At 63.5% G+C, this 13,318-nt stretch overlaps 1 protein-coding gene across 5 annotated transcripts; it reads left to right on the top strand.

Moving 5' to 3' along the window:
• Positions 1–77: 77 nt before the first annotated feature.
• LOC135998937 (transducin-like enhancer protein 2) lies at positions 78–12,883 on the top strand. Of its 5 annotated transcripts, XR_010607664.1 has the most exons (21): positions 78–330; positions 409–506; positions 1,156–1,219; positions 2,488–2,532; positions 4,237–4,299; positions 4,464–4,538; positions 4,938–5,121; positions 5,395–5,411; positions 6,212–6,304; positions 6,615–6,659; positions 7,598–7,813; positions 8,710–8,851; positions 9,092–9,252; positions 9,632–9,708; positions 10,005–10,254; positions 10,435–10,682; positions 10,871–11,018; positions 11,092–11,242; positions 11,354–11,430; positions 11,513–11,699; positions 12,737–12,883. XR_010607664.1 is itself a non-coding variant. In XM_065652260.1 (20 exons), exons 1-20 carry the CDS (start codon positions 307–309, stop codon positions 11,618–11,620), a joined length of 2,283 nt encoding a protein of 760 aa, XP_065508332.1. In that variant the 5' UTR covers positions 78–306; the 3' UTR covers positions 11,621–11,815. The 5 variants fall into 5 exon arrangements, 4 of the variants coding, with proteins under 4 accessions (XP_065508332.1, XP_065508331.1, XP_065508334.1 ...); XM_065652260.1 differs by lacking the exon at positions 12,737–12,883 and having other exon boundaries at positions 4,941–5,121; positions 11,513–11,815; XM_065652259.1 differs by lacking the exon at positions 12,737–12,883 and having other exon boundaries at positions 11,513–11,814.
• Positions 12,884–13,318: the final 435 nt, after the last annotated feature.

The following is a 13,318-nucleotide window of genomic DNA, read 5'->3' as shown; positions in this document are numbered from 1 at the left end:
GGGCGCTGACGGACGGGGCGCTCGGGGCTGGGCGGCAGCTCCGGGATCCGGACCCCGCCGGGCCCGCCGGCGCCTCCCGCCTCCTCCGGGCCCGCCCCCCATGGAGACCCCGCGGCCGCCGGGCCGCCCCCCCCGCCCGCAGCCGCCTTCGCCCCGCCCGAGCCGCTCGGCGCCCCCGCCGCCCCCCTGCTGCCGGCGTCGAGGCGAGAGACCCCCGGGGACCCCCGGGGCGCGGCGGGGGCAGCTCCCCCGTTAGGGCGGGGAGCAGGGGCTGGGGAGCGGGGGGCCGGAGCCGGGGCTCTCAGGATGTTCCCGCAGGGGCGGCACCCGGTAGGTACCGGGGCGGGTCGGGCCGGGCGGGGGCAGCGCGGCGGAGCCGCAGCGTGCAGCCGCGCCGCTTCTCCGCAGGCTCCCCTCCAGCCCGGGCAGCCCTTCAAGTTCTCGGTCCTAGAAATCTGCGACCGCATCAAGGAGGAATTTCAGTTCCTGCAGGCTCAGTACCACAGGTGGGGGCGGAGCGGGGCTGCGGGACCGGGACGGGAGGGGAACCCCTGGTCTGGGGGGAGCGTCGGGCAGCGGGTGGGGAGACGAGGCGGCCCGGGGGGCAGGGGCGGCCGGGTGTCCGGCACGGGGGGGCGTTCGGAGAAGGGGCGTAACAGGGCCTGGGGGGAGTCCAGGCATGGGGAGAGGACGGGGTGCAGACCAGGGGCTGAACTGGGGCAGGAAAAGATGAAGGAAGGGGGGTCCTGGTGAAAGGAGCGCTTGGGGAAGAACGGGAGAGGGGTCTGGGCTGAAGGGCAGCATGAAGCCTTGAACTGGGGTGTCAGATCTTCACCGGAGGTCACAACGGGGAGACCATCCACCGTTCGTTTCCCCCGGCTGAGCTGGGTGTAGGGCGACCTGGAGGGGACAGCAGCGGGCACGGGGCCCTGGAGGGGGTGACGGTGTGCGGAGGCAGCGCAGCCGCGGGGGGTTTGGGCCCCCAGGGATGGCAACACCAGCCGGGGGTCTGCGTGTGACACCCCCGTGGCCCCACGAGCCTGCGGGGCTGGAGATGTGCTGAGCTTGCTGAGGTCGCAGGGTGGAAAGCGGGGACTGGGGAGACGGGGTGGAAGATGCGGGTCTGTGAGTGAAAACTGCGGATCCCCTTTGCAGCCTGAAGCTGGAATGTGAGAAGCTGGTGAGCGAGAAGACGGAGATGCAGAGACATTATGTCATGGTGAGCTACCCCTGCCCTGTCCCCCGTGTCCCCCCGTGTCATCCCTCACTGCCGTCCTCCGGTGAGGTCCTGGGCTCTGGGTCAGCTCAGCCGCTCACCCGAATGGGCCGGTGGGCTCCCCGAGCCCCCCTGCCTGGCCAGGATGATGGGGCTGGGGGTGCGTGAGACAGGAAGGAGTTAATGGTTATTCCTAGCAACGGCTGGCTCTTCTGCTGCTGCTCTGTGCTGCTCGAGCCCAGGAACCGTGCCATAGGTTTTGCCTCTTTTATTTTCTTCTTTCCCTTTTTCTGTTTGGCCTTTTAAGAGATCTCCACCATCCTTCCTGTCTCTCTCCCAAGCGGGGGTAGGCTTGGAGCTGATTGATACCCAAAGGCTGGTGGTTTGGGTGGAAGGGGAAGCTGCCTTTAGAAGGAGCAGGGCAGGACCCCTCCTCCGTTTCCAGCGGGGGGTTAATTGCCCTGACACCGACCACCCTGGGCGCCAGCCCAGCCCTCTGCTGGCAGCCCTGGCAGGAGGGGGACCTGCTGCTGGAAGGAAGGGAAGAGGATGGGAATGGCAGAGCTGGAGCAGCGTTCCCTCCCCTTCAGCATCTGACATAACCAGCCACCCCAGGGAAAGGGGGAACCCGAATTATGCCATCCCAAAGGCAAACAGACCTAAACTGGGGCAGCCCCCATCCCCTGGGTGATGACAGCCCGGTGCGTGAGGCCGGGGGTGTGCTGGGCTTTATTGGCGCGTTCTGTCACCCACCAGCTGGGATCTCTTCCCGCATCCTGGAGGCTCCGGGGTTCCCAGAGCTGGGTTGGAGGACAGCGAGTCCTCTGGCCCCCTGTTCTCCCGGTCCGCGGGGGCGAGGGGACAGGGTCTGTCACCGCCGCCGGAGTCACGAGTGACTGGTGACAGGTATAAGCCAACGTCACCTTTGCTCGTGTGTGGCCACGGCCACCCGCTGGCGAGGGCAGCGGCGTCCAGGAGCGGGTCTGGCTTGGAGGGGGAAGGGACAGGAGGGGGTGTGGGGAGCAGGTGGGCTGCCTCACGCTGGCTTAAACTAATGCAGAAACGGCAGTGCGATCATCACAGGGGTTGGACAGTCTGCGCTGTGGCTGCTCCCTGCCTTGTCCCTGGCTGGTGCCGCAGGTCTCGGCCGTGGGACGGCTGTTTGTCATGGGCTGGGGGGAGAGCCTGGGGGGGCTGCGAGCCCCCGGCTGGGAACGGGCCAGTTGCTCTGGGCAGCTCCTGACCACGCTGTGTTGTGATTTTGCTCCCAGTACTACGAGATGTCCTACGGGCTGAACATTGAAATGCACAAGCAGGTGAGTGAGGTGGGGTCCACGGGACGGCGGGCAAGAGGCCAAGGCTGGAGACTTTGCTGGAAAATGATCTCCCTTGTCCCCGTGCAGCTGCAGTGGCACGGGAGATGCGGCACGGCTCTCTGCGAGGGGCTGCGCTGCAAAGGGGTTCAGCAGGGGTCAGGCAGGGTGCTGTGGGTGCTGTGGGACAGGGTCTCCTCCCTGTGTCCCAAAGCACCTCTCGGAGCCCGACCACAAGCCCTGCGCACGCACATCCCCGCAGGAGGTCCCTGGGGCCCAAGGTGCAGGAGGGAGTGTGGAGGGAACTGCAGGAGCTGGAGCCCATAGAAAAATGGATTCTGGTTTTTTTTTTCTTTTTTTTTTCTTTTTAAATCCCTTTTTCCTTTCCTGAAGCCAGATGAGTGTTTTCACCCTTCCCTGGTTCCCCTTTTGTTCCAGCGTTAATTTGCTTTCCCTCTTCAGATTTATCAATCTAGTCATCACGGGCTCTCTGCCAGGGAAATTAGTTTGGACCAATGCCTGACAAAGTGGCAAGTCAACTGCCATATTCCTCCAGCTGGCTCAGCCCCTCCGAGCTTGCTCCTTTTGTTAGCAGGGAGACTTGTAGAGCCTGTGAGCACGTTCCTGCCATCCCTGTTTGCTCCGAGCTCCAGTGGAATGACCGGGACCCGGGGGTGGGGTGACAGAGGCCATGGCCAAGTGGTTGGGACAGGGAGCCCTGGGCAGCTCCCGGCTCTGCCGGGGCAGGAGGGGTCCAGCGCAGGGGGTGTCTGACTCCCGGGTCCCGTTTGGGTGTCAGGACAGCGGGTGATGACCCGCGGGTGACGGGTGCTGGTGGGCGCAGCAGGTAAATGTTCCCTTTGTTCTTTGCCGGCTTTGTGCGTGGTTTGACCTCTCTGCCCTGCTGCCAGAGATTGTGGAAACCTGAGACAAGAAAGCACTTCAGAGCAGCCAATCCCTCCGCCAGTGCCAGAGGGATTTGCGGCGGGTGGGGGGATCAAGTTTTTCCCAGGGGGTGCGGATTTTCTTTTGGAGAGGCTGGGCTGGAAGCCACAGCCCTGTCCCTTGGAAAGCGTCACTTACCCGGTGGGGACGTGGCTGGGCTGTGGGTCTGTCCGAGGAGAGGACGCGGGGTACGGGGGTGCTTGGTGCCCCTGTGGCTGCAGGGGGGAGCAGGAGCCCCTGCTCCACTGGGCAGGGAGGGCAGAGCCCGTACCAGTCGGTGCTTTGCAGTGTTTTGCTGGCACGGTGCAGAGAGGGCTGAGTCCGCTTGTGGGAGTTTTGCGTCCTCCTTGCTCTCCCTCTGCCTTTGAGTCCCGAGTTCAGGGAGGGGAGCAAGTGGCAGCTCCGCTCCCCTGCCCGGCCGCGGGTGGTGAGAGCGGCAGCCACAAAACCACAACGGGTTTGGGCTGAGCAAAGCCAGCCAGGCTGTGGAAGGACTGACAGCTCGGAGCTTGGTTTGGCCTGTGTCCGTGGGAGAATTTAGGACTTGGGTTCCCTCCTGTGTGCCTGGGGGGATGCAGCAGCCTGGGAGGGTCCCCTGGCCCTGGGCAGCAGCTCGGGGTTTGTGCCGAGTGGGTGCAAGCGGGGAGAGTTCAGCTCCTCCTCCGCGTGTCTGCGGGATGCTCGGCTGCCCCTGTGCCACTGGAGGGGATGGGACGGGGTGCGGAGACCCCTGTTTGTGGTGATACCACCTTCCTCTTCCAGGCAGAGATTGTCAAGAGGCTGAGTGCCATCTGCACCCAGATGATGCCCTTTCTGACGCAGGAGGTAAGGCAGAGGCAGGAGATGCACGCTGGGCTGCTCGGGAAGGGCGAACCCGAGTCCAGCCTGAACAACGGGAGGCTGGGGGGGAAAAACCTCTGTCCCTGGGCAGTGCTGGGCTCCCTCTGGCCGGGAGCGGGGTGTGATGTCCCCGTTCTCATCCTGCCCAGCACCAGCAGCAGGTCCTGCAGGCGGTGGAACGGGCCAAGCAGGTCACTGTGGGGGAGCTGAACAGCATCGTCGGGGTGAGTCCCGCTGCCTGGCCGCAGGCGAAGGCTCCGTCCTGCTCAGGGTTCAGACCAGCGGTGGGGGAAGCCGGGTCGGTAACCCCAGGGCTGGTCCCCCGCGGTGAGAGGCTTTGCCGCTGTGTCCCGATGGCGTGGATGGGTCTGGGATGCTGAGCGGGGTAAAGCTGCGTCCCGGGCTCGTCTGCGTGTGTCGGGATCACGTCTGCAGCAGGGGGGTGCTTGGGGCAGGCGATGTGCTCTGGCCTGTGCAGCCCCCACAGCTCCGCTCCCCTCCTCATCCTCGCTCCTCATCCCATCGTGCTTCGCATCGCGGCTCCTGCGGGAGGCTGGGGGTGCCGGGCATGACTGCTGCCCCCTCTCCTCCCCACCAAGAACCGTTTGCTCTTTCTCTTTCAGCAGCAGCAGCTTCAGCACCTCTCCCACCACGCATCCCCCCTCCCGCTGGCCCCCCACCCCAGCATGCAGCCCTGCCTGAGCGCGGCGAGCAGCACCGCGGGGCTCCTGGCGCTCTCGGGGGCTCTGATGGCTCAGGCCCAGCTGGCCAAGGAGGAGAGAGTGGCCCAGGATGGGGAGAACAGAGGTAAGGGCAAGAAGCACAGCTGGATTAACCCTGGGGCCGGGGGGAGCAGCAAGCACTGCACACGGCAGATCCAGCTCATTAAATACCTGCAGATGGGTGAAGTCAGAAGCACGGTGTGATTTTTCAGCCCATGTCCCGCTGTCTCCTCCCCTGCGCCCTCTCCTCCCTGCCCGGGTACCTGGGGCGCAGCCTCCGCATTAACAGCCTCTTCCTCTCCTCCCTCTGCCTCGCTGCCCCGGACCTGCCCGCCCGCTCTCCCGGCTGCCGCTCCAGAGCGCACCCCGAGCCGGGTGAGTCCTGCGGGCACAGCCGGCGCTGGCCGGGCTGGTGGCCTCGACGTGTGGGCGAGTGAACGGGCTTTCGCTCCCTGAGTGCTCTGGCTCCCCCATGGCCAGGCAGAGCTCGGGGGAGCCCTGGGCAGCGCGGCGGGCGCAGGGGCTCAGCCGCTCCCTTGGCGAGCGCTCGCGGTGGCATTTCCAGGAATGTTTTGTTCCCCGACCTTTTCAAGGCAAACAGCCCAGAGGCGGCTCAGCCGTCCTCTGCCTGGTGGCGGCCGCGTTCGGGCACAAGGGGAGGCAGCGGCAGGGACTGGGGCTTCGTTTGCGCAGCTCCTCGGGGGAGAGGAGGAGGGAGAGAAGGTCCCTGTGTTGTGCAGGATGGATCGCCCCTGTGATCCCGTGTATACCCGGATCGTCCTCCAGAGATCTCCCAGGGCATGGGGAGCATCCTTTCTGCTCCGTGCTTGCGTCTGAGAGGTTCTTCATCCTGCTGTGCTGAAAACCATCAACTGTATGGGAGTCCTGGGATGGGGGCGTTTTTTTCCCTGTCCCTGGGCACCATCGGCTCTGCAGAGCAGCCCTGGGGAGGCCGTGCCCCAGAAACTGCCCCAGCCCAAGCGCTGCAGCCGCTCGGGGAGGAGCAGCGGCCTCTCCGGTGTCAGCCCGTGTCCCTCCGGTTTGCAGGGGCTGCGGGGCGAAAGGCGCCGCTTGGTTGCATCGTCACCCTCGGAGCAGCGAGCGTGGGGGGATTTGGGACACGCCGCAGCCGCGGGCAGCGTCTCACACACCTTCCTCTCCTCCTCTCTGGCCAGAGCGTTTCTGCCTCCCCTCCCGAGAGCCCGCAGGACGAGGGGCGGCCGGGGCTGAAGCGGAAGCGGGAGGAGAAGGAGCTGCCCGGGCATTACGTGAGTGCAGCGAGGGGCTGGGGAGATGGGCCTGGAGGTGGCCGGGGAGCTCTGCAGGTGCAGAGGGCTGTGATCCTGTGAAAATAACAACAAAAAACCCAACCCACAACCAAATGAAGAGCCCTGGGGAGGCCCCGCAGCCAGAGGGTTGAGTCGCTGCCTGCAGGACGTGGTGTTGGTCCCCGAGAAGTGGAGTGCAGGAGAAAACGGGGTCTCTGTGCTGGCTGGGGGCCTGTGGGGCAGAGCCCGGAGCTCGGTCCAGCCTCTCGTGCTCCTGACCGAGCCTTTGGGCCTTTCTTCCCCCTTGCAGGATAGCGATGAGGACAAGAGCGACTACAACCTCGTGGTGGATGAGGTGAGCCCGCACCCTGGGGACGTGCTGCAGCCCCGCAGGGTGTCCAGCTCAGCGCGTAGTCGTCAGGTTTAGGACTCTCGTTCCTGAGCTCTGGGGTTCGTTAGGCTCCGGGTCATTGCTGCTGAGCAGGAGCGACCGTGGGCCCCGTGGCAGCCCTGCTCTGGTGTGGCGATGCCAGCCAAGGCTGATTCCCATTTGCAGAGTTCTGGGTCGAAGGTTGTGCCAGCCAGGGCTCAGCTTTGCTCTGAATTTCAGCCTCTTGCAACCAAACCACCAGGTGCTTCTGGCACGACCTTCCCTGACCCCGAGGCAGATACAACAGTATTTTATCCCAGCTGTTCTTGGCAGAGATTATGTTTTCAGGGACATCTCTTTTTTTTCCCCTGGAAGTCTGGGAGGAGGGTTTGTTCCTCCTGCTACTTTCCCAGAAAATATAAACCCTGGAAGGAACATCAGCAGGGATTTCTGCAGAAAACGGCACATAAAAACTGCTCGTCAGTGTAATTGTGGTGATAAAAGTCACAGCTCTAATTGAATTGTTATAGGGGTGCAAGAGCTGATGGGTGGCCTTGCCTCTCAGATGCTGTTGAGAGGCTGCCAAGTGGCCCTTTCTCAGTGCCTTCGGTGTGCCGGTCGCCATCCCTCCTTGTGAGGGCATCCGTGGCCACCTGTGAACCTGCTGCCACCTCTAATGTTGTTCAAAGAGAAAACTCAAGGAGCTTTTTCATCCAGGGGACTGTGGAGCAGAGCTGAGGCTCTGCAGGTGCTCCTGGTTGACACTGCTCGGGCAGAGGTGGGATATCTGGCGGCCGGATGAGCAGCTCGCCCGGCGGGCATCAGGGAGCAGATGGGGGCTCGATGGTCCTGCTCTCCAGAGCCCCTGTCCTGCCTGCCCCGTGCAGCGGCACCGCGGTTCCCACTCGCTCTCCTTCCCGCAGGACCCCCCCTCGGAGCCCGGCAGCCCCGGCCGCACGCCCGGCCGGCTCGCTGCACCGCGCCGAGAGCCGCCCGGCAGCCCGGGCTCCGTCACCTCCAGCCGCAGCGCGACGCCGCTCAAGCCAAGGGACCAGAGCCTGGTAGGGGTGTGGGCAGCCGGGCCGGGGGGCAGCGGGGACGTGGCCCCACATTTCTCTGTGGCGCGTCTGCTGCAGAAGGTGGGTGAGGACGTGCCGGTGCCCGATGTTCAGCACCCGCCGCCGGGCAGAGGTCGGTGCCCTCGGAGCGAGGCCGATCGGCTGCTCTGCACGGGCCTGGCTCTGCACGGGTTTTCCATCCAGCTGCCTGCAGGATTCCCCAGAGCTGCTCACAGCCATTGATTTTTCTCTCTCTTATTTATTTCTTTTTTTCCCCCTTCCTCTGTGCCAAGCACCAGCCCAATGCTCAGATTGAAACATCAGTGTGCAGGGAGTGGGAGGGAGGTTTCTGCCCCCGCTCTGCCCTCCCAGCCGCCGCAGGGACCGCAGCGCTGTGTCCCCACTGTCCCGGGGTCAGGAGCCGGCTGGGGCTGCGGGGAGCAGTGAGCGGTGGCTCCCGGCACAATCGGATTAGAGCAGACAAAGCGCCCTGAGCAATCTGCCAGTGCAGCACGTAGCTTTTCTCTGTTATTAATTTTTTTTCCTTTGCCGGTGTTGACAAAATCCCCAGGCGGAAAAAGAGAAAGAAATAGAAGAGGCAAGAAAAAAGAAAAGGGATGAAATAGCTGTGGGGATTGAAGAGGCTGTTTTGTCCCAGGTGTCCTTCTGGCTGGGGAGGGGGTGCCCCCCACATGAGAGGGATTTTGCAGGAGGGAGCAGCGAATCTCTGTCACACCCCCCAGGGCCATGGGGTGCAGGATTGCGGCAGCTCAGGGCAATAACAGGGCTGGTATTCGGCATTTGCACCTGGGGAAGGGAGGGGGTTTGTTCCACACTGCGGGAAGGGACGCAGCTGGGCTTGGGTGCAGGACGGTGCCCTTTCCCGTCCCAGGGGGTCGGGGCTGTTTTGGGACTCGGTGCCAGGCGCTGCTCTGCCGGGCAGCGTTGCCGAGGCCGCTCTTCCCTCTGCCGTGCAGACCGACCCTCCAGCCAGCGCTCCCACCTCCAAACCCTCCTCTTCCTCACCGCCCCGCGACTCCCTCACGCCCGGCCCCGGGCCCAGCACGGCCGCCCTGCTCCGGCAGCCGCCGGCCAAGGTGCCCGCCACCGACACCATCGGTGAGTGCTCGGGGACAGCGGAGCGTCATGCTCTGCACCCCAGGTCCCTGACGTATGGGACTCGGGGGCTGCCCCTCTCCTTCGGCTCGCAGTTCATGACCTGCCCACCCTCCTCCTGACCCGCTGGTTCACACTAAGCGCATCAGGGCCCGGTGTAGAGGTGATGCCGCCTCTTGCTGCCAGTCGCCCTTGTCCCTGGGGCGATGCTCACTCCTGCTGACCGGGGCTCTCCTCGTGCAGCTCTCCGCAGCCCGCTGAGCGTGTCCAGCCCCTACACGTCCTCCTTTGGGCTGGTGCCTCACGCCACCCTCAACGGGGAGCTCCCGGCCCCCAGCGTCTACATGGGCATCCACCTCTCGCCGCAGGTCAGCAGCACCGTGATGTACAGCCGGTCCCCAATGGTAAGTCACCGAGAGAGAGGCCCCGTCTGCCAGCACGTGTTGGCTGTGCCGCCTGTCCCGGGCTGTCCCCGGTGCACACTGTCCCCGGCACGCAGCGTCTGCTGGTGCAGCTCAGGCTGGGGGTGCAGCACAGGACGGGCTCAGTCCGGGGGCGTCTGGGTTGTGGGGCCAGTGGAGGCAGCAGAGCTCTCGGAGAAGCCCCCACTGGTCCCACTGGGGTGTAGCTGTGTCTTTGGGAGCACGTTTTGGCCTCTGTCACTTCCATGTGGAGGAAGCAGCAAGTAGGGACCTTGCGCAGAGCTGAGCAAGGGGTCACAGCCTTTGTGTCCCCTCCCGGGGTCTGGCCCTTTGCTCATCATCTGCCCTTTGCTTTGTGCAGGTGGCTTTTGAGTCGCACCCTCACCTGAGGGCCTCCACCGTCTCATCTTCACTCTCCACCGTCCCTGGAGGGAAACCGTAAGTGTGGTGGGCACAGGGGCTGCAATACGGGCGGTTTCCTTCCCCACAGCTCATCTCCACAGCCAGCAGGCGTAGGGCAGGGCCTGGCTGGAGTGTATCTTCACTTCTGAGTCCAGAGCTGTCATTTTGTTTCAGGCAGCTAGTGGTAACAAGGAGCTTGTTAATTATATCCCTCATTAGCCAGAGTGCATGGGACACCTTCCACCTGGCTCAAGCGTGGCTGATGGGAGAGTTCGGCTCCTGTGCTCGGGCATCACACAGGTTGTTCAGTCCTCTCTTCTGCTCCCTTCCAGCGCCTACTCCTTCCACGTCAGCGCCGACGGGCAGATGCAGCCGGTGCCTTTCCCACCCGACGCCCTCATCGGCTCCGGCATCCCCCGGCACGCTCGGCAGCTGCACACCCTGACCCACGGCGAGGTGGTCTGCGCCGTCACCATCAGCAACTCCACGCAGCACGTCTACACCGGCGGCAAGGGCTGCGTGAAGGTGTGGGACGTGGCGCAGCCGGGCACCAAGACCGCCGTGGCTCAGCTGGACTGCCTGGTGAGGAGGGGGAACAGGAAGGTGTTCCGTGGAGGCAGGGAAGGGGAATGTGTCCTGTTACAGTGGAAGGAGACAGAGGGTCCTTTTGTGTCTGTGATGAGAAAAGGAGAAGCATCTCCTGCACCCCTCATACACTGATCAGCTCCTTCACTCACCCCCTTCCTTGTAATCCAAATTCAGAACCGCGACAATTACATCCGCTCCTGCAAGCTGCTGCCCGACGGCCGGAGCCTGATCGTGGGGGGGGAGGCCAGCACCCTGTCCATCTGGGACCTGGCGGCCCCCACGCCCCGCATCAAGGCCGAGCTCACCTCCTCCGCCCCCGCCTGCTACGCCCTGGCCATCAGCCCCGACGCCAAAGTCTGCTTCTCCTGCTGCAGCGACGGCAACATCGTGGTGTGGGACCTGCAGAACCAGACCCTGGTCAGGTGAGCCCGGGCGAGGGCAGCGCGGGCAGGGCTGCTCCGAGCTCCTGGGGCCAGGGACCACTCGGTCCCCACAGTCTAGCCCGGGCCATAGCACCGTCCCTGTCCTCGCAGCCGGGTTTCACACTCCTCGCTGCGGGTGCTGCAGTCCTGACGGCTGTGCCCTCCCCTCTCCGTCCCCACTTCCCCAGGCAGTTCCAAGGCCACACGGATGGTGCCAGCTGCATCGACATCTCCAACTACGGCACCAAGCTGTGGACGGGGGGGCTGGACAACACAGTGCGGTGCTGGGACCTGCGCGAGGGGCGGCAGCTGCAGCAGCACGACTTCAGCTCCCAGGTAGGGCTGGGCTGACGGGAGCTCCGCGGGGCTGGGACGGGCTGGCGCTGCCCGAGCTCCTCTGTCCCCCCAGATCTTCTCCCTGGGGTACTGCCCCACGGGAGAGTGGCTGGCCGTGGGCATGGAGAGCAGCAACGTGGAGATCCTGCACGTCACCAAACCCGACAAGTACCAGCTGCACCTCCACGAGAGCTGCGTCCTCTCCCTCAAATTCGCCTCCTGCGGTAGGCGAGCTCCGTGTTTTCTGCTTGGGCCGCGTCCTTTTGGTTTCCCCGCTCCGTGCTCAGCCTCCCTGAACGGAGTCCCAAATGCTGACCCATTTTCTCCCGCCCCAGGGAAGTGGTTTGTGAGCACGGGGAAGGACAACCTGCTGAACGCCTGGCGGACGCCCTACGGAGCCAGCATCTTCCAGGTGTGGGGGGCGTTTGGATGGAGGGTGCCAGGTGGTGTCAGCCCCGAGTGTCACCCTCACTGCCCAACTCTCTCATCTCCAGTCTAAAGAGTCCTCGTCAGTGCTGAGCTGTGACATCTCCGTCAATGACAAATTCATCGTTACGGGCTCTGGCGACAAGAAGGCCACAGTGTATGAGGTGGTGTATTGAGGCCCCGCCACAATCCATTGCAGAAGGGGCTCGGCTTTGCCCACCGCTGCTGGGGCAGCCTTGACCTGCAGAAACAGCTGTAAGTTATCAGCAACAAAATGTATTTAACTGTGTTTTCAATCCCTTACTAATAAAAATGGAACAAAAGAGCAGCAAGTCTGGTGACAGGCCAGGGACTGATGGAAACCCCTCCCCGCAGAGCCCCTGAAATGTCAGGCTTTAGGAAGACCTTTTGCACCTTGCAGGTACTTATTAAGTACAGCTTGTGGCCTCCTGGGCAGCATTTACACAGTGGGACCTGCAGCACAGGGAAGGAGATGGTGCTGGGGGAATCCTGGTTTATGTAAGGCTGGCACTACTCTTGTTATTTTACTGGTATGAAGGTCTTTCATTTATCAAACGATACATTGCTTTCCTTTTCGTTACGGTAAGAGGAAATGGAAAGTGCTGACCATGCAGGGGCCAGGATGGGGTTAAAGAGCAGCAGGGGCCCGATCCTGACCCGAAACACCTGTGTCAGGAAGGAAGGAGGCGTTGAAGCGGTGGGGCTGGCTGGGTACAAGCCTGGCTCTGCTGGCACGAACCCGGAATGTGCCACCGCTGCCTGGACACGGTGCAAAACCCCGGAATTGCTGCTGTGGCTGCTCCCCCCGCAGCTCCCTCCCCAGGAACCCGCGTCTCCTCTCGGGGAGCGATGGCAGAGCCCAGGGAGGGATGGATGGAGGGAGGGATGCACTGGCGGCTGCGGGGCCCCGCTCCGCTGCGCTGCTGCCCTCTGCCGGTACCGGAGCTCAGAGCCCGCGGGAGCGGCCCCGCACGGCCGGGGGGGCCCCCGGCACCGCCCCGGGGACTGCGGTGGGAGGCGGCGGCCGCCGGGGCCGCTCCTGGGGCTGCCCAGGGAGAAGCGGCTTCGCTGCGGGGTCTGACACCGACACCGGGTGCTCGCTCCGCGGCTGCGGTTCTGCCCGGGGCTGCTCCTGGCAGAGTCTCTGTGATAGGGACGCACCAGCTTCGCTTTCTCTTGCTCATCTCTCACAGACCGCCTCTCCGCTTTCTCCTCCTCCCCTTTTCTGCCTGGTGATGTTCCCCACTTTTGGTCATTCTCCTTTCCTTCAGACGACCAGGAGGCAGCTCCTGGTTCCCCCCACCCTCCCACGCTGCTGCTTGGGAAGGGGCAGCCACCGCACACCAGACACCTCCCAGCTTGGGAAATGAGATCCAGCTCCACAGGATTGTCAGTTCCCGTGGAGACCCTGAGGACCGAAACCCCACTCCGCATTTTTCCAACAGCTAAAGGCATAAAATGTCAACTGGCACAGGGTACTTGCGGCTGACAGAAAATGACACCTCAAAGTTGCGGGGGGAACGAGAACCCTGCACCACCTCTGCTGCTGAAAGCTCATCTGGGACATGAAGTGTAGCAACTGGTTCTTTCCAAGAGTTGGAGGAAATGTGGTTGTTCAACTTACAAAATAAACACATAGCAGAAGTTGTAATCGGGGTTCTAATTCAGTAAAGAACATGCAGAAAGGGACGTGTGCTCGGCTCTCAGAATATCCCTCCATGTACGTGTGCAGCTGAACGGGGGATCCTGTGCTCGGAGCACCTGGTTTCTGCCTTAAGACGAGCGCAGTTCTCATCCTCTGTTTGCAAGCTGCTTTTTGTAAGCAATGAACATTTTCCTCAGTTAAGCTGTTG

This window comes from Caloenas nicobarica, chromosome 27, assembly GCF_036013445.1.
Source record: "Caloenas nicobarica isolate bCalNic1 chromosome 27, bCalNic1.hap1, whole genome shotgun sequence".
NCBI classification, from domain to species: Eukaryota; Metazoa; Chordata; class Aves; order Columbiformes; family Columbidae; genus Caloenas; species Caloenas nicobarica.
This window is presented reverse-complemented; position numbering and strand designations above follow the sequence as displayed.